This window comes from Otolemur garnettii, unplaced genomic scaffold (assembly GCF_000181295.1).
Source record: "Otolemur garnettii isolate 467f Iridium unplaced genomic scaffold, OtoGar3 scaffold00165, whole genome shotgun sequence".
In the NCBI taxonomy this organism is placed as follows: domain Eukaryota; kingdom Metazoa; phylum Chordata; class Mammalia; order Primates; family Galagidae; genus Otolemur; species Otolemur garnettii.
In genome coordinates, this window is record NW_003852560.1 from 3,903,795 (window position 1) to 3,931,234 (window position 27,440).

The window sequence follows — 27,440 nt, forward strand, 5'->3', positions numbered from 1 at the left end:
GAAAATAAGACACTGTCTTATATTTATTTTTTCTCAAGAAGACACACTAGGGCTTATTTTCAGGGGATGTCTCCCTCTCCATGCCAAAATGCAAAATGCACACCCATCACTAGGTCTTATTATTGGGGTAGAGCTTATATTTAACAAATGCATAGAAATCCTGCTAGGGCTTATTTTGGGGTAGGTCTTATTTTCAGGGGAACACGGTACATATATGTATATATATCATCCATTCAAAAACTACAATTAAAATTCCTATCTTATTATATGAAAATTGATTCCATAAAGATTAAGAACATGAGTGAGGCCTTATAGGTGGTTCAGTGGGGAGAGCACTGGCCCCATATACCAAGGGTGGTAGGTTCAAACCTAGCCCCAGTCAAACTACAACAAAAGATAGCTGGGTGTTGTTCTGGTGGGTGTCTGTAGTCCCACCTACTCAGGAGGCTAAGGCAAGAGAATCGCCTAAGACCAGGAGTTGGAGGTTGCTATGAGCTGTGATGGCACAGCACTCTACCGAGGGCAATAAAGTAAGACTGTCTCTAAAAAAACAAAAAAGATTAAGAACATAAGAAAACTATGAAAGTACTAGAAAAAAGTATTGACAGAATTTTTTAAATAATTATGGGGAATAAAAGACCTTTCTAAAGGCAGAAATATAAAAAACAAAATCAATACCTTTTACTAAACACATTATCTAAATTTCAGTATAGAAAACTCTAATAAAAGCAATCAATCTTAAAAAGAAAACTGGGAATTTTTATGTACATACAACCGTGTGTGTGTGCGCACATATAAATTGTACCTATATACCAAAGAGACACATCCTCAAATAGAAAAATAGGCAAAGGATATGAACAGGGAATTCATACAAACGCGGTAAACCAGAGAAATGGTCAGCCTCACCATTAATCAGAGAATATGATTCTTGCAAAACAGAGACCTCTTGCCTTTCAGATTAGCAGGAGTTTTCTTATTTAAACGTCCAGTGCAGATGTGGGAATGGGAAAATGGATGGACACGGGAATACAAATTATTCCACAGGGAAATATGGCAGTAAATACCAAAGCCTTAAAAAGTACATGCCTCTAACTTGGAAATTCCATTTCCAGAAATTTATTCTAAGGAAATATTGCAGAGATGATTATTTGTATGTGAATAGTCACCATAGTGTTGTTTACTATTGAAAAAATGGGAAATCAACATATACACAAATGACAAACCGAGATTTTAACTCAAGGCATTCAGGTTTTAGGGTCTGACAAATTTAGATTCAATCCTCTAAGCCTAGCCATTTTCCTGTTATTTCCTAGGCCTGTAACAACCGAGATAAAAAGCAAATAAATTCTGAAGGAGATGTTTAACTCATTCTGTAATGAGAGAAATATTCTATACAATTCAGGGACACCTGTTAGCCAATACAGTTAACCTGTTCAAGGAATAATGGAGGAGTAAGTGTTGCAGACACAGCAAGGTTTGAAGGACTCTCCTAGAATCTCTTAATGTAACAAGCGAATCTTTGGCACAAATTCCTGGAGTTCTTAAATTAAAGCAGTATATCTCTTTCTATTTTCTTACCATTATTATAAGTCACACTGGCATATTTCCTCTCATACTAAAAAAGTTATGTTAAGCTATTAAATTTGTGGTAAAGGGAAGTCAAATATATAAAAGTTTCCAGTTTAATTCAGGGTGGAATAGAAGCTCGAGACTTGGTATTTTTAAAGACATATTGTTAATTATCCTATCATGAAATTTCATAAATTAAGTGATAATTTATAAATAGATTAATTCATATACATTGCAATAATATATTTATCACAGGCTCAGCGCCTGTGGCTTAAGCAGCTAAGGCGCCAGCCACATACACCTGAGCTGGCGGGTTCAAATCCAGCCCAGGCCCACCAAACAACAATGATGGCTGCAACCAAAAAATAGCCAGGTGTTGTGGCAGCACCTGTAGTCCCAGCTACCAGGGAAGTGGAAGCAGGAGACTCACTTGAGCCCAGGAGTTGGAGGTTGCTGTGAGCTGTGATGCCACAGCACTCTACCCAGGGTGACAGCTTGAGGCTCTGTCTCAAAAAAAAAAAGTTTTATTATTATATATATATAATCACATTCTAATTAAATTAGCCCTAGTTTGAGTGGTATGAGCCAGAGTTAGCTGTACAAAAAAAAAAAAAAATTTTGAAGAATTTGCTGACAATATTAGCAAAAATCAGAAAATTAGACTTCATCTGAGATTTTCTTTAGATGGATAGGCCTTAATAGATGATGCTATCATTTATCTTGAAATGCAATGTATCTAAAGTAATAATTAGATCACTTTTGTCTTTGGCCATCAGTAAAACAACCAAAGTTGTCATCAGACGGGCCTATGCTTGGATCAAATTCATTGCTAAAAAATCCATGCTGCCTAATAGTAATAGGAGGAAAGTCCTAAAGAAGAAAATTTCTTTATGTAACAGGAGGCTCAGTTTCCAGGGAAGTTTTCTCAGTTTCTGTCGGAACACATATCAACTCTGGTACTTGGAAAACTCCGCGACTGTAAAGATTACAGATTCTGCCCTCCAGTGAACAGTAATGCTCTTTCTAACACCCATGTTACACTGAGTTCCAAATATGCTCATCACAACCTTTCGATCTTCGCTTCCTGAAATATTCACATGCTACAAGCGATGTTTATAACCCTCATGGACACACAATAAACTATTCTAAGGCTAAATATTTGAAATCTTGAGCTTTACAGATCTGAGAAGCCTGTGTTCAATTATGGAAGATCTCAGGTGAGTATAGAGATGGGCCTAAGGGTTTCTTCAGGCTCCAACAGCATTTTAATTATAAGATTGTGATTTTTAAAGTCCATTAATTAATTAATAGATTCAATATCAGTATTTAAAGAGTACACAGCACTTGACTGGGCACTGCAAAGTCAGCATGTGTATCAAGCCGTATATATCTTTTGGGGGGGGGGTGGGAGGGTAGAGTCTCACAGCTCCCTGCAACCTTGAACTCCTGGGCTCAGGGATCCTCCCACCTTAGCCTCCAAGGAGCTGGGCTACACACTTAGCTAATTTATTTTTTTGGTGACAAGGTAATTTACAAAATTTTGCAAATTATTCTCCATAGGTCAGCCACCTCTTTGTAAAATTTTGTAATTAATTTTTGTAAATAAATGCAAAATTTTATAATGAATATTTTGTGAATAAAGGTACATTTAGGTACAATTTCCCATCTTCCCTATGTATGGCAACTTTATGGGTGACCTTTGGGACACCGCATTCTCTTAATAAACCTAAGTGAGCTGTCCCATGTTATAGTTCTCCCCTATGTACACCCGAGGCCAGGGAAGTGTTTAAGATCAAGCAACTTGGGCAAATTCAAACAGAAAGGAAGGGAAAGCCTGACCTCCAGTGTGGCTTTCCCAGAGTCAAGTTCAGCATTTTGTCTGCTCCATGGTCCACACAGGAATCTCACACCAGACTCATGGAGGACTCAAACACATTCTTCAACTTGAGAAATTAAAATGACAGGTGGCATCTTAGCAAAGGAAATTATTTTCCAAACACTAGTCCAGGCTAAACCTTTGATCCATACTTTCCATCCCAGCAATTTAAAACACATGATGAATTTTTCAGCAGCCCCAGAATCCACAGCCCTCAGCATAATTAAAGCCCATTTGTTCCGTTCAGAATATAACGCGACTTTTCACCATGCGTGCCATGAAAACATATTCTCCCAAAAGCCCCTAGAAGGACACTAAACATTCACAACCCACAATGAGAACTTAATGAAACATGTCAAAGTATAAAACTTTTTATTAGCCAGCAGTGTAGCTCACCATGCAGGGATACCATATTAGAGCCAGCCTCTCTCATGTTGTAAATTTGAACAAGTGGAAAAACTCATCTTGGATGTTTCAGAAAACCTATTTGGCCCCAACGTCCAGCATGCCAAAAATCTCATTATGGCATTAAGAATTCTCTATGAGAATTTCAGCATTTTTAGAGCATTTTCATGTTCAATGACCCTCCTAATCATATTATTTTGTGTCTTTATCTTTATTATTAACCCACTAAATGACTCAACCTTATAATTTCCTTCTTCTGTATTCAAATACGGCAAGTTTCATCTCCAGCTCTTTCTCTGGGGCAGAAAGTCACCATCTAGGTGGAGAACATTTACCCCCACCAGAAGGTAAAAACACGCTGTTCAATGATATTTCTCAGTTCTACCAGTAGAAGAAAAAGGAGGAAAAAGAAAGTCCATGGCCTTTTAAGTATTTCAGCTAAGATTAACTCTGAGTTTACCATCTATGGAGACTTAGGAAATGAAAACAAATGTAGTATTTATAATTTTGATCAAGAAAAATGCCACTGAGCATATCTATGTATGTGTTGAATCATGTGACAGAGGCACACATATGATACCAAAGAGAGATGATAAATCTTGAATGAATATTTTCTCTCTCATATAAAAGAAATGAGCCTCACTCTTTGTCACAGTGCTGGTCTCCTGGTGGTGATGGAAGGAAGCCCATGGAAACCAGAACAAAGCCAATGAAGCCCAGGTTGAGGATTCTGATCCCCTGAGACTCTATAAATAAAAACAAAGCTCCATCTTCTGGTCATGTAATATCAGTAAAGTCTACATCAGTGATTCTTTGTCTCAAAAAAAAAAAAAAAAAAAAAAAGACAGAGTTTCACTCTGTGACCCTCAGTAGAGTGCTGTAGCGTCATAGCTCACAGCAACTTCAAAGTGTTAGGTTTGAGTGATTCTCTTGCCTCATTCTCCTGAGTACCTGAGACTATAGGCACCCACCACAGCACGGGGCTAGTGTTTATATTTTTAGTAGAGACTTGTCTTGCTCTTGCTCAGGCTGGTCTTGAACTCCCAAGTTCAAGCAATCCACCTGCTTCTACCTCCCAGAGTGCTAGGATTATAGGCATGAGCCACCACACCCAGACTCTTTGTTTTTTAAAACCCTGGCCATATACCTCATTGTTAATCTAATTTTACAAATGAATATACTGTTAATATAATCTTGGATATAACCATACAAGACTGTGCATCCTTGCGGGCTGTCCTTGGAGGACAGTCAATGCAGGTGGCCCGGCGGTGCTGCCCTCCTGAGGTCGGGAGCTGCTGCTGCTTCACCTTCTGTGCCAGCAGCAGGCACAATCCCTGCATCCAGGTGATGGGAGAGATGAACAAGAATGTATCACGGGATGAATGAATGACTGTCATAAAGAATAATTTGATTGGCTAAGAGAATGGTGCAACTTGCTCCTAAAAAACCATATTAGTCTAATTCATCTGTAGGATCACTGTAATATGTATATATAAATAATCAGGATCTGATATATTAGGAATATGCTTTCACAGTGGAACTCAATATGATTTCCAGAATACTTTTTCTTAAAATCTAAGAAATGCCAAAGCCTAGATTACTATTGATACATATTTTAGAGGAGCCATATGGCTTCAAACTGATTCTGAATCAGACCATCACGTTACACTTCCAATGGATGTGAAATCACTAAAAATGTTTTTAAAGTGTTTGAAATAGTCATTATTCCTGAATTTTGGAAGTGCACTGAGGTCTTTAAGTCTGATGCCCACCTTTACCTTTCTTTTCTGAAGGTAAGGTATTATAAAAATGGCAGACGGTGAGTTTAACTTTTATGCAAGTCGTCACTCTGGGTTAAACACATGGACAGTATACGCCTCATCTGTCCTCACTGTTGTAGCACAGCACAGAAACTTCCCTTCCCTCTAAATATTTAAATTCATAGATCAGCTTCATGGTTTCATCTTCTTTTATTCTTCGCCTCCTTTTCTTTATAAATCAATCTTCTCCCTCTCAAGTATTTCTAGTTCTGTAACGGAGTCTTCTATTAGTTTTATCTTTTTCTTCTTCTCCCACGTGGGAAATACAGCTATAATTACACACCTACTTTTACTATTTATTTTTTTGACAACTGTTTTGTCCCCTTCGCATTTCTGTTTCGTTCCCAATATAGTCATCTGTTAAATCATTTCCTAAAGCGTGATATTTCGTGTGTTCATCATGTGTGTTTCAACTGTTCCTGCAACAAATTTTAAAATTAAACTGCACACAGTATTTACATTTTAGTCCCCAGTGGCTCTGTGCATTATTAAATGGACAGCCTGTTGTTTAGCTTTATTTAGACAATAAGGATTCTGAGAAAGACTTTGACATTTTTAGAAGACTCAACAACAACAACAAAAAAAAAGTATTTTCTTTGCTGGATCGTTCTCCTCTGATCGGCCTCAAATGGTTGAGATGCCTGACCTGACCTCCGTCTTCTGCAACCACATATTCCCCCAGATGACTCTCACTCAAAGCCATGGTTTTAAATACAATAAACACCCAATGACATACCTCTGCCTTTAGCCCTGACCTCTCCTTAGACCTCCAGGCTAACCTCAAGCTGCATAGATGAAATCTTCACTTGGATGTCACAAACCAAACCCACTCAGAACTTGCTATTAGTAAGCCTTCCTTCCCATATGCCTTCCACCCGTCCTCATCTCAATAATGTACTCAAATCCAAATGTCTGATTCCTCTTTTCCCTTTACCTCTCAGACACCATCTGACAACAATACCAAATCCAACTGCATACTTCTGCCTTTCCTACCACTACTTTTGCAGCCCCTGTTATCACCTGTCTTCTCCAATCCCCTATGCAGTAAAAATGAAAAAGATAAATCAGGTCATAGATCGCACCACATCAAATAGCTTCTCACTGAACTAAAATAAAAACCAAACAACTTATTCTAGCTCTCAAAGCTTCTGATGAGCTGAGGACATTTGCAGCAGATTCTTTATCGCAACTCAATTTATAATCGCCAAGATTGGAATCAACCCAAGTGCCCATCAACCCAGAATGGATTATTAAACTGTGGTATATGTACACCGTGGAGGATTATTCAGCTACAAAAAGATGGAGACTTTACATCTTCTGTATAAACCTGGATAGAGTCAGAGAACTTTCTCTTTAGTAAAGGATCGCTAGAATGGAAAAGCAAGTATCCAATGCACTCAATATGAAGCCAGCGGACAATCTAATACATGCTCAGAGAAGAGATAAACTCAATTTAATTCAAGTTGGAGGGGGATCAATGTGCTCCCACCTAACGGGCACAATGTAACTGTATGTGGCACAGCTCCTAGAAGGGGGACACAACTACAACAGAGACTTTACCCAACATATGCAAACATTGCAACCAAATGGTTTGTACCCTTATATTAATCTGAAATTTAAAAGAGAAGCTTCTGATGATCAGCCCTTGCCCATCTATGACTTCATCTCATTTCACCAATCTTCTTCGCCAGCTGGACTCAGACACACCAGCCTCCTTCTGTCCTCTGAACAGTCCATGCTCATTCTCACCACAGTCTTTGCACTCTCTTTTCTGTGTGTATATAATGCTCCTTCCTCTAAACATCCAACACTGCCTGCTTTCAGTTATCTGGTAACCCACGAGGCTTCTACAACAAACCACCCCAGCAGAGCTACCTTCCTACTACCAGCTTATTTTAAGCTGATTGTTAGCTAAGTTATTTGTATATGTCTTTGTCCACTGGAGTGAAATACTCGTGAGATGATGAACTCTATCATAGTCACTGCTCTGTCCCCATAACTCTGGACATTGCTTAGCACACAGTCAACATTCAATAGAGGCCACCAGGGTGGCTCACATCTGTAGTCCCAGCACTCCAGGAAGCCGGGGCAGGAGAATTGCTTAAGGTCAAGAGTTTGAGTTGAGACTAACTTGAGCAAGAGCAAGACTCCATCTCTTATAGAAAGAAAATTAGCTGGATGTGGTAGTGTGTCCCAGCTACTCAGGAGGGTGAGGCAGGAGGATTGCCTGAGCCCAAGGAACTTGAGGTTGCTGTGAGCTATTATGATATACTGTATTCTGGTCCAGTAGACAGAGCAAAACTATGCAAAAAAAAAAAAAAAAAGAAGAAGAAGAAAAACAATCGATGGAGTGCGTGCTTATTAAATGAGCAAATATAATCAATTTATTTTAAATGCAAACTAAACTATTTTATAGCAATGTTTTCATTTTATAGAAAATTATCATATATACAAGATATCAATTACATTTATTTATTTCAGACACTTTTCATATAAACTTTAGCCAGTAAGAATATTTAAAGATCATGTTATAATGTTTAAAGTATTCTTGAAGTTTATAGTATCTATAAATCCTACATGGTATTAATTATACATTTTAAATTACTGTATTTTCAACAATTAATAGAACTGCAGATCCTTACTTCAGTAAGTAAGATACATACTTCAATGTCTTTTTGACTTAAAGTACCTTAGTTTTCTCCAAGTTTAAGGAACATTAACTGAACTTTACCAGCAAGGTGAAATATATCACCAACACCTGCCATGGCTTCATCTCCGAACTTTCTAGGCCCTTTCCCTTTGGTATCAATCCTGATCAGATTTTTTACTGCATTGTATATACTTAAGATTATTGCAAGAAATAATGTTCCCTCCCTTCTTCTGACTTTCTTCACTCGGTTTTATTCCAAACACTATTAAGTACAATTTATAAAACATTAGTGTACTTTAGATTACTTCCTAATCCCCCCACAAAAAGCCACATTTAATAATACTATTTCTCTAACTCCCTTCATAAAAATGTTGTTCTCTAGTTAAACAACTCTTCTTGCAACCCCTAACATGTAACTCAGCGGCTGCCAGGCTGTGAAGGGGATTAGAAGTTATAAAAAAGAGTCAGTGATACCACCACACATTCTAGAAGCATTATCTGTGTACTGATTAATTTTATTTTGAAAATGTATGCATATGTTATATGTGTGGGTCTGCATGGATGCATGTGTGTACATAAACATATACTTGTGATTGTATATATAATTTTTAAATATATCTGGTTAATAAAACATTTTATTTAAATATGTAAGTAGTGTTTCTGAATTCATAGTACCATTTGAGTCATTTTCTAATTTCTTAATAGATACCAAACACAGCTACTGTGATGTTGGAGACCTAAAAGTTTTCGGACATGAGAGGGTATTCAGCATGCCCCTGGGGTAAAGGGTTCAATTGCAATTTGAAATGAAATTTTTAGGTTACAGTGTCTTCATTTACCTTAGAAATGAAATGAAAACACGGTAACCTAAACATTACCATCCTCATATCGATCTGAAATAAAAAAAAGGAGGCTCCAGATTTCAAGAGCTTCTATCAAATTGTCCTTCGTTAATTGAAATCAACTCAAACACTACACTACCAGCTCCTGAGCCTCCCCATCCAAAGCGAACATTGTCATATATTCCTTCAGCAATCTCCCTTAATAAACTCAGTTTTTTTGGATTTTTCAGCCCATTACACATTTTAGACATTCATAGACCAACAATTTCATCCAACTAAATTATTTTTATATTTTAATCCAACTCCTCTTTACTCATCAAATGTTATTTGAACCAGTAAGAAAAAAGTGTTAACGGTATCCCTAAAAGCCTTTTCTTGTTTAGGTCTGGAAATTGCTAATACAGTAGAACCTCCATAGCCACCCCTACACTGACCACCTCCTTAAGCTGACCTTATTTTCACAGACTGGACATGCACCCCCTGTACGTTTCAGTACAGCAGGCCTAATTCCTTATGTTGACCACCTCTGTATGTTGACCAGTTTGTTATAGTCCCTTAGGTGGCCAACTTACAAAGGTTTGACTGTACTATTCTTATTAGCATTGATGAAAAATTTCCGAAGTATCTCTAAACAAGAAATGAACAATAAAAAATGTAAACACAAGTTGAAATTCAATTTTTTTTAGAATGTAGAGCTCCTCAATTATCTTTAGATGTATGAGGAGAGTCATCAAATCACAATAGTAAATTTATTGACTTAATGATTTTAACTTTTAAACTTATTGCTTATTAACTGATGGCCAGTATCCCTTTTTATTCATCAGAAATAAAACTGGCAAACATTGAGTGCACAATCAACTCCTTGAGTAAATAACAATGAAAAGGATCATAGTCAATGGATGTAACAAGTCATTATTGTGAAAGTCATGTCTCAAAATGTGATTCCATTTAAAGACCTTCCAAATGTGTTCAACAATCCTTAGAAAATTGATTTAAACCTTGAAAGTGCATCTCACATAATAGGTAAGCTCAGTATCTATTACTGTTTCTTTGTTTGCCCAAAAGAATACTCCCTAAAATAACCCAAACACATATAAGCTTCATTCCCTTCTGAGGAGCTAACCTGTAGCTAATACAAATAATTTCTCTATAGCCATGGTCTACTAATTTCCAGAGTCTCCCAACAAATAAGCTCTCTCATTCTCTAGGTCTTGACTCCACAGGCCTGAGGATGAGGAAGGTGACCTTCCTATGAGTTCCATTAGTTCGTACTTTGCACTGAACCCTGGACAGCACTTACAATAGTTAAATAGGTAAGTATTTACTTCCTGCCTCCAGAAGTTTTGCACCTTGTTGAGTATAGACACAAAAAAAGTTTGTTTTTTTCATCAAAACTCTGGTACTCTGGAGTTCAAGCTAATACATCCCTTTTGGAAAGAAATACAGAGAATACTCAGGGATCTAAAAGTAGACCTGCCATTTGATCCTGTAATTCCTCTACAAGATATATATCCAAAAGACCAAAAATCAGTTTATAACAAAGATATTTGCATCAGATTGTTCATCGCAGCTCAATTCATAACAGCCAAGTCATGGAAGAAGCCCAAGTGCCCACTGACCTATGAATGGATTAATAAATTATGATATATGTATACCATGGAATATTATGCAGCCTTTAAAAAGATGGAGACTTTATCTCTTTTATGTTTACATGGATGGAGCTGGAACATTCCTACTTAGTAAAGTATCTCAAGAATGGAAAAAAAAATCCCATGTACTCAGTACTATTATGAAACCAATTTACAATCACTCACACTCTCATATGAAGAAAAGATCACAACTATAGCCCAAGATGAAGGAGGGAGGAGTGGGGATGGGAGTGGAGGGGAGAGGTCAGATTGAGGGAGGGTGAATGGTGGGATCACACCAATGGTGCATAATGCAAGGGTACATGTTGGATCTATTAGTATAGAGTATAAATGTCTTAACACAATAACTAAGTAAATGAGATGAGGTATATATTAACCAGTGTGATGTAAGCATTCCTAATTCTACATGAAATCAGTACACTGTACCCCATAAATGCGCTAATGTATACATGATCTATGTGTTTATGATTTAATTAAAAAAAAAACACTCTGGTACTCTAACTTTAGCCACAGGTGTTATGCAAATTGAGGCTTAAAACAAACAAAAACTGGTGGCAAACTTTATTGACTAGACGCCAGAGCAATCACTGCAAGTCTTACCCTGGATGACTGATAGTGGCCAGTTAGGTCTCTAGCGCAAATATCCTCAGCTCCTCTCTATCTCCATATTCCTTTTCACCAATTGAATATCTCATCCCAACACTAAATCTTGATTACAACAAAATTTCAGTAAAGCAATTTCTACTGTACACTTTTAAGGTAATAACCTTGAAAATGTAAATCCAACAAGACAAAAAAATATTATTCACAGCATCAAGACTTCCAGATTAATTACCTCACTGTTTACCGCTTATTTTAAAAATATTCTGGCTGCAAATCAAGCATCATTTTCCATGCTGTTTTCTAATGAAGTACTTCAGAAACACAAAATATGTTAAAATTCTATAATAAACATCCATGTTCCAACACTCAGCTAAAAAATAAATCATTACATACACAGTTGAAACTAACTCTTAAGGGCCAGTCCTGATTTCATTCTGTCTGTTCTCCTGAAGTCTTAACCATTCTGCTGAATTTAATGTTTGTCATTAACGTGTACTTTTCTCTAATATTTTATACAGATTTTATATATTTGAATGGGATATAAATGTACGTGTCCATCTGTAATTTTATTTCTGCATATTATCTTCATGACATTATTATTGCTATTTCACTGCATACATTGCTTGGAATGCACTATGATTTAATTATCAGTTTCCTTACTGATGAACATTTAGAGATTTCTTATTGGTTGGTTGGTTTGTACTTCAAATATCTGAGGTCCCTGTACACTCCCTGCCCCGCACATGCCCAGCTTGCCCATAGGAACATCCTTCTCCAGAGTGGTAACATCTGCTACAACTTATGAACTTACATGGAGACATCATTATCAGTAAAATACATAGTTTACATTAGTGTTGACTCTGTGTGCTGAACAGTCGAAGGGTTTTGACAAATTTGTAATGACGGTGTCCACCACTGCTGTATCATACAGAGTGGTTTCACTACTCTAAAAATCCCCTGTGCTCTGCCTGTCCATCCCTTCCTCCCTGCAGCCCGGGCAACCTCTGATCTCTTGACCATTTGCCTTTTCCAGAATGTCAGATGGTTGATAGCCTTTTTCAGGTTGGCTTCTTTCACTCAGTAGTACGCATTTAAGGTTCCTTCATATCTTGTCACAGACTCAATAAGTTCTTTTTAGCACTGAAGTCATTAGATGCACCTCAGTTTATCTATCTTCACCTACTGAAGCACATCTTGGTTGCTTCCATGTTTTGGCAACTACAAGCAAAGCTGCTTTAAACACCTGTGTGCAAACTAATACAACCTTTTTGGAAGGAAGTATGGAGAACCCTCAAAGAACTCAAACTAGACCTCCCATTTGATCCTACATTCCCAGTACTGGGCATCTACCCAGAAGAAAAACACCCCTTTATCATAAGGACATTTGCACTAGACTGTTTATCACAGCTCAATTTACAACTGTCACATTGTAGAAACAACCTAAATGCCCACCAATCCAGGATGGATTAACAAGCTGTGGTATATATATACCACGGGATATTATTCAGCCACTATAAAAGATGGTGACTTTACATATTTTTTTATTAACCTAGATGGAGCTGAAACACATTCTTTTTAGTAAAGTATTACAAGAATGGAGAAGCAAGAACCCGACGTACTCAATTCTGATATGAGGAGAATTGATGCTAGTACATGGTAGGAGGTAGAGGAATGGGGGAACAGAGAGAGAGGAGGAGGGAAAGGGTGGGGTTCACGGTATATGACACACCACCTGGGGGGGGACAGGACATGATTACAAGAGGGACTTTACCTAACAAATGTAAGCCAAGTAGCCTGGTTCTTTGTTCCCACGATTCCCCAACAACAACAAAACTGTGTGCAGGTTTTTGTGGAAACAATTTTTTAGCTCATTTGGGTCAATACAAAGTATGGTAAAAGTATGCTTAGCTGTGTAAGAAGCTGACGCACTACCCTCTAAAGAACCTGTTCCGTGCTGCGTTTCCATCAGTGATCAGTGAGAGCACCTATTGTTCCACTGCCTCACAGTATTTGCTGGTGTCAGTGTTTCAGACTTCTGCGCTTCTAGTAAGTGTCTAGTGATCTTCTGTTTTTGCTACTACAAGAGACAATGTTGACAAGAACACGTACACGCATGTTTTCATCAGCCATGTTCCCAAGTTGTTCTAGGCCCGGGACGTTTCTTGGCGTGAATTTCTTAGCTACCACTTATAACCATCTTAAACATGAGTAGGTATAATCACAGTGTGATTTAAAGGAGTTGTACCTACTAATTCTCCTAACAAAATGTAAGAAAATTTCACTTGACCACATCATTGCCACTATTTTCCACTGCCTAACTTGTCAACTTTTCCTAATTTCACGCATAATTAGAATGTGGCTTTAATTTACACATTCCTTATTATTAATAATCTTAAGCATCCTTTTAAAGATTTGGAAGCCATCTGAGTTTTTCTGTGAACTGCTTCTTCAACCCTTCTGAGTATTTTTCCTTTAGATATCTCTCTTCTTCAGTAATTTGTAGGAGGATCTTTATACATCCTGGATAGTAAAATTTACCAGTTTTGTATGTACATGTTAAGAATAAGTTCTCCCAATCTATGGCTTTTTTTCCCCCTGTTGGTGGTGGGAGTGCAGTACTAATGTTGTCATTTTGCTTGTCTGTTTGTTTTACATATTATAGTATTTGTTGATATCTAGAAGTCTTTAATTTTAACGTAGTCAAATATATCTTTCATTTTCTTTGTGGTTTTGGCTTCGGGGACTTTTAAAAAAATCAGCTTTCTTGAGGTATAATTTACATGCAATAAAATTTACCACTTATGAGTACACAACTTGATGAGTTTTAACACTCTTCTACAATCATCTAATCATCACCCCAATCACAAAATAGAACATTTTCATCTGTTTTATGCAATAAAAACGTTTGCATGTGTCTGCAGTAAATTCCCACCTACTTCCCCAGCCCTTGCCAACAACTCATTTGCTTTTTTGTCAATACAGCTTTGCCTTCCTGCCTCCCTACAACTTCACGTCAGTGGAATCATTTGGTACACAGCCTATCGTGTCTTGCTCCTCTCACTTTGCTTGGAGATTCTGAGTTGCATCCACATGGTTGTACAGATTAGCAATTCATTCTTTTGGCTACTACATAGTATCCCTGATTAAAAATTTTAGTTGTTCCTGGTTTTAGGTTAGTATGATTTAAATTGCACCAAAAACTTATACAAGTAAGAGACTTTGAATAAAAACATGGGTAAATAACTCTTGGATAAATAAGAGTAGACTAATATGTTGTATCCTAAGTCCATATTCAACTTTATAAAGAACTGCCAAACTGCTCTCCAAGGTGACTACGTCATTTTGCACTGAAATACAATCTCGAGTTTCTTGCACTTAGTGTAAAAAAGAATGTGTGCAGTGAAAGTATTTTTATGCCCAGATACTAAATAAAAAGTTATGCTGGCAAAAAAAAAAAAAATCCTAGCATTTCACTGTTTTACCTTTTTCAATATTTATATATTTTAATGAGCATCTGAATCTTTAAATTATGTATAAACATACTAACAAAGATGTGTCCTTTACATAAATAAGTTAAATATTACTGCTAACAAACTGTGCCAGCCCATTATCAGTCTATGTAGGATTAAGCATTATTCTAGTTACAAATAAAAATATTTACTCTGGCAACATTAAAGGCATGACTTTAATTACTTGAAGCAGGAAAACAACGTCTTTGCATTCTTTAGACAATACAGTCGGATATAAAAATCCAAATGAATGGACCAACTATCAAAATAGATATAGCAATATTAAGTTAGTCTCAGGAAGAAGTGCCAGCTAAAATCAATAAACATTTATTGATTCTGACTTCCTACAGAACCCTATTAGCACCTGTAACACAAGATGAATGACAAGCTGTCTCTGCCAAAAGTGTATATGAAGGGCCATGTGACTCCGCAGCACAGGGCACCATAGCAGAAGGAATTCGTTTTGCTGGACAGAGAGACAGAATGAGGGGGGAAAGAGAGAACGCAAGAAAGACAAAAAGAGACAGCAAGCAAGTAAGAAAGAGAGAAAAAAGAGGAAGGAAGGCAGGAAGGGGAGTGAATTACTTTTTCAGAAAGGAGGTGGGCGCACCACAAATGCAGAAAAGCCTTACAAAAGCAGATTCCACCACGGATGCCTACAGAATGAACAGGCTCCCTTCAGGCATGAGTATGCAAGGATTTTCCAGAAAGAGAGAGAACAGAGCCTACTTAAAGACACAGGAAAATCAGACTAGACTTTTAATAATACCTTCAGGGAAGTTTATGCATGTCTAAACGTGCATTTCAGTAAATAGCAGCCCATCAGACATTGCAATCACCGTTCAAAGGCTTCAGTGGCTCCTTTTGTCTTTCAAACAAACTTGTGCTGGTACGTGGCATTCAAAGCACCTTCTCCTCATCTCATCTCATCTCTCAACAGAACCCTGGGAGTTCACAGTCGCTGACAAATGCTTCGCTCTATATGCCTTTGTTCTTATTCTTCCTTACGAAATGATTTCTTCCATACCACACTCTACTTAGCTATGTTCATATTTTACCGCTTTATTCTGTCAATCTTTCAAATTTTAAAAACATTCATTAACTTATTAAGTACCATCTGTCAAGGAGGCCCACTCAAACACCATGCTTCTTCCTTCGTGCTCTTCACCAGCTCTAAGGCAGGGCGAGTAATCATCTAACCTACAGGCAGAAAACTTTCTGCTACTGGATCTTTCGTTTTTCGCTCCCAATGCATGTGTTCCAGTTTCTCCTTTAGCAATGGTAGCTTCCCGATCTGATCTACGGTCACACTATAGCCACATCTGGCCCACTACCCGTTGTGGACAGCCCATGAAGTAAGGCTGGCTCTTACATTTTTCAACGATTGAAAATAAATTGCAAGAAAAATAAGGTTTTGTGACATGAATAGGAAATGTAAGTTTCAGTACTCGTAAGTACAGGGATTTTTGGAATACAGCCACGCTCATGTGTTTACATATGGACTGCGAATGCTTTCATGCTACAATGTCTGAGTTGAATAGAAAACGGGTGACCCACAAAACCTAAATATTTACTATCTGGTTCCTTACACAAAAAGCATGCTAACCCTTATATTGCAGCTTCATTTGCTGCAGTGTGTTCCCTCCACTAATGGTGAAGTTGTACTCTGGGATCCAGAAAGGAGGGTGGTGTAAGAGACCACTACTGCGAGTTTCAGTGCTTCAGAGGAATTCAGCTTAACTCAGCTCTGATCCTCTAAACTAACACCTTCTCCCGCCCCTCCTCTCAGTTCTGTTCTCTGCCATTACAACAGGCACAGCATAATTAAAGTCACAATCCCAAGCCTGTCCTTCTACCAGGGATGTTCCTATTTGCATCTGCATTTAGCATTTTATTCAGAGGACTAAAGCTTCCAGTCCAGGATGAACCATCAGTCATCAGCTTCCTGCCTACCGCCAATGCCTGCACCATCTGGGGAGGAGTCTCAACTGAGGGGATGGAGAGGGGCAGGAGGAGGAAACAAAAGTTGGCTGTTTGTTCCTGCTTGTTGGCATAGCCCGTAGGTCTACTAAAGCAAACAGGTTAGGTGGATTAAAACGTCTGCCAACCTTTTCTCAGCATTCAAGGTGAGCCTGTATGCAGAAGGTGAACTCCAGGGAGGATTTTTTAAACTGGTTCCATCTGCTTTATAATTATTAGACAGTTTCTCAGTCTTAGACTTCAGTATTTAAGCTTTTATTTCACTTCACTTTCTAGATCTTACGAGAAACACAGTGAGAAATCAGGAGCTCATCTTTGACTCCAATTATTCTTTAAAATCTTTAAAAATTTCCCAGAATGAGTCTTTAGCTCACACAGCAATATACTGATGTTGTATTACTCGAGTCATCCATTAAATGCTTCCTACTCTGGGAATTTCAATCAGGTCCTCTTTACTTGATCATTTTTGTAACACTGCTCTTTGCTTACGGAATAGCAGCAAAAATGCATATTTAAAATACCGAGAAGGATTATTTCCACAAAATTTATAAATCACTATTTAACAAGCAGTTCTATTCTGGCCCAATGTAATAATCTGCTGAAATATAGTTAGATATTTTAATTCTTTTGCTCTATCAGAACTCCATTTAAATATGTGCTCACTTATTCTGGGTCACATAACAATAGAATGCTGCTTTACTGCCCCACATACCATCTACTTTGTTTTCCTCTTAAAATGTGGGCAAAGAAATAATTGTGTAACTAAAACACAAGGATATAGAGAAATACAGTTATTGATCATTTACTTTCCAAACTTATTCGTTTTTCTTTTGCCTCCCTTTTGCACAAATTTCTGTGAACGTTAAAATAAAAGAGAAGAATGAAGTGATAATGTTAATTTATTTTCTTAAAATAATGTATTATTGGCTCAGCATCCATAGCTCAGTGGTTAGGGCACCGGCCCATGCACCAGGGCTGGTGGGTTCGAACCTGGCCAGGGCCTGCTAAACAACGACAACTACAATAAAAAAAAATAGCCAGGCACTGTGGTGGGCACCTGTAGTCCCAACTGCCTGGGAGGCTGAAGCAAGAGAACTGCTTAAGCTCAAGAGTTTAAGGTTGCTGTGAACTGTGACAACACACACTCTACTGAGGGTGACATAGTGAGATTATGTCTCAAAAAAAACAATTATGTATTATTATTTCAATTAATGTTTAGGGGGAACATACAGAGAAACACGTGTCTATTGTTTAAGATGCTTCATCAACTTTAGTTTTACAGTGAATCTTTCTTACATCATCTAGCATTTATCTTATACTGACATTTTTATTATTCAAAAACTCTCACTTGAATAAGAAGAGCCGTTCAACTGGAATATCACAACTATTATGCATCATTAATATCTTAATGCATCATTTATGGTGGTGAATAATATCCTGAAATGAGAAGTCACTGAAGATAAAATATTGCTCTACTGTGTTCCATTATGGGAAGAAATACTTTTAATTAAAGTGATGCCATAGCAATTGCGAGAGAGCTCTTGATATTGGGTCTACAAGGCTGGGCTTCCTTTTGGGAAGCCTGATAAAAACCAACGATGTTGTTTTATAACTGTGGTGGATATGGACCAGTCTTAGACATAGAGAATCACTGATGTGTTGGACTGAAACAAATCTTAACAGTCTTCTTTCGGTCTCTGTCCAGGGGATGGAGAAGAGCAGAAGGAAGAAACAAAATACCAGAAATTTACACTTGCAGCAGCAAGATAATTCAGTAAGAATGGCCTTTTATTTGAACTTTATTTTGAGAAGAGCACTGCACAACTGCTGGTTCAACTGTCATGTCTGTATGAAACAACAATCCTCAGACTGGGCTCCCAGGGAACCTCAGTGTTCAGTGAGATTCATCTGTGTCTAAGGATGCTAAAAATCTTTCAGTTTTCCACTGTTTTCTTCAATTTTAAATTTCTATAATAACGATTCTCAAACATTTAAAGACTACCACTGTTTAATCCTGTTTAATACAGTAACCCAGTAGAACTCAGGATTTAATTTAGCACCAAATTAGATCTTGAATTATTTTTTAAGTGTTTATCGTCGTGAGTTGTAGGCCATCGAGAATCAGCTGTATCGATCATCTCATGAAATCATCAGCATTAACCTTTCCTTATTACTATAACCTGCACCTTGTCGAGAATATAAAAAACCACATAAAACAAACGAGTCCCCGGTGAAACCGTCCAGACACATACTCTGTCAATCCTTCACAGAACTACAGAGGCAGTTTTGTTGGAGCCCTTCTTTTGATCACTGTTTAACCTCCCCTTGAAGAGAGAGCTCAAACTAGTCTGGTCCACTTGAGTTGATTATTCTGTATCTGTTAAAGAATAGGTAACATTTACTTAAAATCTGCCCATACACGGGTATATTAAATATGTCCGATTTGAACCACTGAACACCAAATATGAATAGTTTCTTGGCTTAATGCAATTTAAAACCTTAGAATAATCCAAATACTATCAAAGGAACATTAGCCTTACTGGCCATTATTCCACTTAATCAAATACTTTACTGATTATAAAGCGATTATAAGACAAGGAGAAAGGAGGAGCAACTCCATAGTATGTTTTCCACTGGCTGTTATTACAGTGCTGCTATGCCCAGGAGTAAGATTTCCACTGTAATGGCTGGTTAGCTACAAAGCAGAGCCAACTCCGACTGTTCAGTGCTTAAGTCTACATTATCTACACTAGAATCCAATTAGCACAGAATGTAGATGTTTGTTTTTTTTTAAAAAAGTAAGCCTTGGACAGCGCCTGTGGCTCAAAGGAGTAGGGCACCCAGCCCCATATGTCAGAGGTGGCAGGTTCAAACCCAGCCCCAGCCAAAAAAAAAAGTAAGCCTAGCTGTAAAATTGGGTTGCAAAAATTTAACATCCACCTTCAAGAACACAAACTATACTCAGTTATTGAACTGGACTACTTCCTCCCAGAGTTAACCAAATCTTAAAGAGTGTTAAGTAAAACAATATAAATAAGATAGAATTATAGTTTATATTTTAAGAGCAAAGTTTCGTAGGACTAAAGACATCTTTTCCATATTTTAGACAAGTATCTTCACATAACCCTTGTGAAGGTTTGACCTTTTTAAAAATAACACAAAGAAAAACAGAAACCCCACTTATGCAAGTCTCATGCACTTATCAGTGCAACACACATATAGGAAATTAACTGATTAGCAAATGTACACACGACATAAACATAATCGACACATTAATAATAGTATCAAGAATAGTGACTAAAGATGAACAGTATTTAATACTTTATATTAGCAAATGATCAGCCTAAGACTATTACTGGTCCTCTTTTTAACTTAAAGTACAAGCGTGAGCTTCTGTGCATGTGTGAGTGTGCCAAGTAGCATTCTACATAGGTCTACGTTCCAAGAAACTTCTACCTGGTGTTTGTCTATACACAAGAATGATTTGGGGGCAGCACCTGTAGCTCAGTGGGCAGGGTGCTGGCCCCATATACCAAGGGTGGCAGGTTCAAACACAGCTCCAACCAAACTGCAACAAGAAAAATAGCTGGGCATTGTGGTAGGCGCCTGTAGTCCCAGCTACTCAGGCAGCTGAGGCAAAAGAATCACCTAAGCCCAAGAGTTGGAGGTTGCTGTGAGCTGTGATGTCACAGCACTCTACATAGGGCAACAGAGTGAGACTATCTCAAAAAATATATATTTTGTTACATCAAATTTATAACCAGCTGACATGTATTTCTCTCAACAATCTGTTTTTGTAGTACTTTTTCCAATGATTCTTTCGGGATTCTCTCATATATAATCAAATCATCTGCAACTAGAAACAGTTTACTTCTTCAAATCCAATCTTCAACTAATCTACATATAATGAATTGGCTCATCCCTCCAACATACAGATAGACAACCAAAGGCAGATTGGAATCCATCTTGAACTTAAATCTGACTTTAACTACCAATGTTTTACTTAAAGAAGCTGCTGACTTTTCAACTGAAGTATGTGAGTATGTGCTTGTAATGTAACATTAAGGGGGTATCTAGCAATTCTTATTTTATTTTTTAAACAAATATAATTTGAATTTTATCCAGTGCTTTTTCCCTATATATGGAGAACTTCAAAGGTTTTTTTCTCCTTAACTTTAATAATATAAAAAATTATATTAATGAATTTATAGTACTGAGTCACTCTAGAATATTCTATTCTATTCCTAGAATAAAGCTCACTGGTCATGGTACAAGTTTTATTGCAACATAGGTTTCTTCTTTGAAAATACTTTTTCCCAGATTTCTGTATCAAAATCAAATTGATCTATAAATCTTTGCAAAATAATATTTTAAGATTTGGAATTCACACCATAGTCACTTCGTAAAATAAATCTGAAAGCTTTTCTTCCTTTGTAGTGTTTAGAGTAATCTAAATAGCACACATAAGGGGCGGTGCCTGTGGCTCAAAGGGGTAGGGCGCCAGCCCCATATACTGAGGTGGTGGGTTCAAACCCAGCCACCGGCAAAAAAAAAAAAAAAAAAAAATAGCACACATAGATAGAAATTTATCTGTCCCTGGTGCACATCTTGTTACACAGCACACTTTCACCACATTGCTTATTTTGTAATAATTGGTGTGTTTGGACTTTCTGAGGTAAATTTATATTTTCTCAAAAATGATTCACTTCATGAAGATTTTGACATTCACTGTGTGTAACTAGGCAAAATGGACCATAATGGTTTAATTTCCTGGATTTGGGGAAGGAGCGTTGTCTCCCTCCGACCCATAAACATCTTCTGATAGTGGAATACTTGTCCTTTCCATCTTTTCCTTGATTAATTAGTAGTTTGTCCAAGTTTTTCACAAAAAAAAAATTTTCTAATTAACTCATCCATTTCCTTTTTATCTTTATAATTCCATCTCATCGCTTTCTTTCATTGCCTTTTTTATCCATCCTTTTCTGAGTTTTTTACCTGGTTAATTTTTTTCCCACTTTTAACACTACATGCACATAATTCTATAATGTTATTCTGATAACTTCTTTGGCTGCATCCCACATGTTCCAGAGCATCACATAGTCATTGCCATGATGTTCAAGAAACTCCTCATTTTTACTTTATATTTCTCTTTTTACCCAAGATTTAACAGTGTACTTCATAATTTTCAGGTCGAAAGGCCTTTTGTTTTATGGGGGGACTGACTCTTTAAAAATCAATTTATAATTTTATTCCTTTAGAATTATATTTGTATTACAGTTACTCTTTGGAATTTACTGAGGTGAACTTTTATGAAATATGTGAACTTTTAAGAAACGTGTGCTTTATTTTTGAGGTTCTTATTCTGACATATTTCTATTATGGTCAATCTCGTTAACTATAAGCATTTTACTTATTTTTCCTGAGTGAAGTGTGTTATATATCTATTATTAGTGTGTTTCTCTGTTTTTCTTTGCAAATCTCACGGCTTCTTCTTTATAAAATCATTTCTATTGTTGGAGGCATACACCTACTTAACCTGCATTGAGAAGAGTACCCTTTGGCATTATAAAATATGCTTCTTTATCGCTCTTAAATTTTTTTAGTCTAAATTATACCTTGTCAAATAATGACAGTGAGGTACCTGCTTTATTTTCAGGTGCAATTCTTGCTATATACTTATCTTTTTATTTTTACCTTTTTTATTTTTACAGAGTATCATATTTGACTGTTAGTCGATCCTAAAACCTTCAGTTATTATTTTAAGAGGTAAGTCAAGTCTACTTTCAATTATTTAAATAATCAATAATCTAATTATTAAAATAATCAATTCTCTTATTAGATTAAAATATAGCATGTTTTTATTATAAGACTATAAGTATGTAACTTCATTTTTAGCCAAAATGAATTTCCTTTTATTTAAAACATTTTATATGTATGTTGTATGTCTCATCCACAGATCATACAAATAGTCATATATCACTTAACAACGAGGATATCTTGTGAGGAATGTGTTATTAGGTGATTTTGTCATTGTGTGAACATTATCGAGTGTGTTCACATGAACTTGAATGGTACAACCTACCGCACACCTCCTGGGCTACACACCTGCTACTCTTGAATACTGTAGGCAACTATAGCATGTGTACAATAGGGAATATGTGCATATCTAAACATAATTAAACATAGGAAAGGTATGATTAAAAATACACTAAGAAGATTAAAAATGTTACAGCTACATAAAACGTACCATGAATTGAGCTCACTCTGAGTGACTCAGTAGGTATTGAGCAAATGTGAATTCCTAGGATATCTACTTACTACTATAAGAGTTTAAAAATACTCTATACTTAGGCTACACTAAATTTATAAAAGATATTATTTCTTCAATAATAAATAACCTTAGATCACTGTAACTTTTTTATTATATAAGCTTTATTGTTCACTTTCTTAAAATAAAACTTAGCTTAAAATACACATTTACAGCTATAGAAAAATAATTTTTCTTCTTATCTTGCTCTAAAAGCTTCTATTTTTGTTGTTACTGTTAAAAACTAAGACTCAAAAGCACACGTGAGCCTAGGCCTACCAGAATTAGGATCATGAAGATGTCGCCAGGCAATATAAAATTTTCAGCTCCGTTATAATTTTACAGGACTGCATATATGAGGTCCATTTTGACCAAAACATCATTGACCAACACACAACTGTAAATAGACATGTGACACTCATACCATATCTAGTGCGTAGATAATATCTTCATAAAATATATATATTTATTTTTCGTTTAGGAAATTTCAGATACCTTAATAATATCTTTTAAAATACCCTTAAGTCTTTTTTTTTTTTGTGGTGACTTCCTACTGCAAATAGCTAATACCTCCTTTTTCACCCTTCTTTCCCAATTAAAGTTATAATGTTTACATTCAGACTATACCAATAAAGCAATCAGAAAGTTGAATATAATGGTTCCACCGCCTCTACACTGCCAGAGCACAGAACCACCCATGAGATACCCTCTCCCCTAAAACCATCATTTGGTCTCAGTTCCTCAGGTACGTATGTATTGAATGCTCACCCATCATTCCTTGTACCAGAGTCTGTCCTGGAATTTGGTTATCTGTAGCTTACTCTCCAATAATTTCCTACGGAAACACTCATAGAAACAACAGCTCTAAATTTGTCCATGTTCATGATGGTTTTCAATCTTTACACCCAAAGTCAGTTGGCCAGAATCCTTGATTCACATTCTCTTTCCTTGGTCTTCTTAAACATATCACACCATGTTCTTTTGGAAGAAAGCACAGTTGTTTAAAAAAAATAAGTCTGATGACAATCTGACTCTCTTTAGCAGTGACTTGGTCTTTTTGCCTGGATTCCACTTTTTCCTTTTAAACTTAAATCACTTTACTAGAATGTCTGCCTCAGCTGCCTGAGAAGTTCATTTGCTGGCTATGGGCAAATACCTTTTCCATGTGGAGTTTCAGGCAAGATTTCTTGAGCTACAGTGTTAAATATTTCTTCTTTCACTGGTATGTTCTTCCCCCCCCCACCGGGCCTTCAATTGTAAGTATATTAGATTTTCATCCAATCTCCTGCTTCTCTGATGTCTTTGTCATCTCCTATTCATGTCCTGTGGGTTGTTGAAGGTTTTCACTTTTCCATCTTCTGTTTCCCTGTGCCCCATTGTTACTTGTGGTTTAGTCTCTGTTCCCAAAATAATCTTTTCTTTCATTTAAGATTCTCACTCATTATTCTTTGCCTCTCTTTGCAAATCTCTCCACTTACTTTACTTCTACATGTATAATTTATGCTATTCTTTCACAGTACCTTTTTTTTAACTTCTTTTAGTTTACTTTGTTTGGTTTTTTTTTACATTTTTTTAAAGGATACTAATACTAATTTTGTTCTCTTTTTTTAATTAAATGATAGCTGTGTACATTAATACTGTCATGGGGTACAGTGTGCTGTTTTATATACAATTTGAAAAATTTTCATCAAACTGGTTAACATAGCCTTCATGTCATTTCTTTAGTTATTATGTTAAGACATTTATACTCTACATTTAGAAAGATTCACATGTACCCTTATAAGATGAATCATAGGCATGATCCCATCAATCACCCTCCCTCCACTCATCCTTCTCCTTCTCCTCCCCTCCCTCTCCCCTTTCCCCATAGGTATATGTACACCATGGAATACTATGCAGCCCTAAAGAAGGATGGAGACTTTGCCTCCTTCATGTTTACATGGATGGAGCTAGAAAATATTCTTCTTAGCAAAGTATCTCAAGAGTGGAAGAAACAGTATCCAATGTACTCAGCCCTACTATGAAACTAACTTATAGCTTTCATAGGAAAGCTATAACCCAATTATAGCTTTTAGTTCACTTTGAAAGAATTGTAAGCTTATTTATCTGATGGGTCTTTATTACCTACAGACATTATTCTGCTTCTTTCTCTCTTTTACATATAAAATTATATATAAATATATAAATTATATATAAAAGAAACTGTAAGTAATTACATAAATATATCAATTATTTTACTAAAGTATTTATATAAATTATAAACAATTATATGAAATTATGTATTATAAAATTATAACATCTACAGACAGTAAAAGGACAGTAAATAACCAGATAAAAACTGAAATGCTTTTTCTTATACTCTTAGGGAAGTGGGGGGAATAGCTTTTTCTAGCTTCCTGGCTCTAGAGTTCCTTACTCTGTGGTTTTCCCCTGGGGCTCAAAACACGGCCTCTTGTTTTATGAGGCCTACTGGTTCTGCTTCCCTCCCCCACTTTTGTTTACTCTTTTTCTCTCCTTTGCCTCCATTACCCCTGCTCATTCCATATTCTACTCCTCTAAGCAGAGGACCAGAGCTTTGACCTGCAAGGGAGCTTCATTTAGTTATAGAAGTCCACAGGCCAAGGTTGCTCCAGAAATGTGCAGATTTACCCTGCATCCCTCTGGTAAGCCTGGTCCACCACACTCTCCAGTAAGAACTTGTTACTCGTTTTCAGAGACAACAGAAATCTCACTGCCTTTCATCCACTTCCTCCTGTACACTTACTGATGCCATATGTAGAGATAACTGGTCACTTTGTTTTAGATATATTATCTGTGGGTTTGGGTATAACAGGTGACTCTACCTCAAAGTAACTAGCTCCTAAAAGCAAACGCCCAACTTCTCAAATATATAATGTACAAACAAAAATGAAAATGTATCCATATAAAGAATATATTGTAAATATCTGTAATTATAAATTTAGAATAACTAGTCAAAACATACCATCAGATTTAAATGTTTACATTGGTGTACAAAAATCTACACTGTAATTATGAGCGATTATCTTCCAGGCAAATATCAACTTGAATAGATATCCTAGGAGCATAAAACCCAGTCTTCTCGAAAAGTGAGTTCCACCTTTGAGTAAAACATTCTATAGCTTAAGATATCGCTGGGATCACTTACAGGAGCACATGTACAATTTTACAGGGTCTGACTGTAAGTGTCTACTTACTGCCAACAATCAATCTGTTCTACCCACATTTATGATCAGTGCAGCAGAATACCAATTTGAGGGGAAAAAGTCCATATCCCATTTTCAACCCATAAAAGTCAAATCCAGATCTGTGTGAAATACGTCTATACTTAGGTTTACATATTTTAAACATGAACTGCCATCTAGAGTTTTGACTTGTTATAGAAAATTGAAAGTCTTGCTTATAAAAAATATTAGTAGCCTAAGACAACTGGTACCCTTTCAAACTTAATAATCCATTAAATTCTTCAAGCTTATATCAATTCACAAATTATATTACTTATTCATGGAATGAAGACTTTGTCCGTTTTTATGAACAACTATATCTCAGTTCTTTGCATCCAGTAGAGTTTCAATTAAAAAAATGCTTACTATTTATATTCTACATTTAGAAAGATTCACATGTGCCCTTATAAGATGAACAATATAAACATCTTAACACAATAACTAAGAAAATGACATGAAGGCTATGTTAACCAGTTTGATGAAAATATTTCAGATTGTATGTGAAAACACCACACTGTACTCCATGATTGCATTAATGTACACAGCTATGATTTCATAAAAAATAACAATAACATTTAAAAAAATGTTTAATGAAGAGTTAAACCATTCTTATACCCCCTTTAGTTAATACATTATGTGTTCCATAGAAAATAGTAGAGTGCTGTTTCAATGCCACTAGTGAAACTTAAATATTTGAATAGACTTGAATGGCCTTATCCTACCTTGGAGTTGGAAGTGGACTCCAAGAAACAAAGTCTGTTGCCAAATCCTTCTGCTGCCAAACATAGTTTCTGCTGTTCTTTGTGGACAGTCGCGGTGCACTGCAGAACCACCTCATCATCCTACAAGTGGGAGAAGAAAAGGACAGACAAAAGTGAGACTTGACATGGCTATGCAATCTAAATCAGACCAAAAAGAACATCATTGTAGTGCCATCTAGAAATCTGAGTCAAATGTAAAAACTACTGCCCAAAAAAAAAAAAAAAAA

The 27,440-nt window shown here is 36.5% G+C and overlaps 1 protein-coding gene across 1 annotated transcript in view; it reads right to left on the reverse strand.

The window, feature by feature from the left end:
- RYR2 (ryanodine receptor 2) overlaps positions 1–27,440 on the reverse strand; it is a gene marked incomplete at its 5' end in the record, with an annotated part of 583,561 nt that overhangs the window by 534,441 nt on the left and 21,680 nt on the right. Inside the window, one exon of the mRNA XM_023519246.1 lies at positions 27,175–27,294. Coding sequence (XP_023375014.1) covers positions 27,175–27,294 — 120 coding nt within the window. The remainder of the gene's footprint in view (positions 1–27,174; positions 27,295–27,440) is intronic.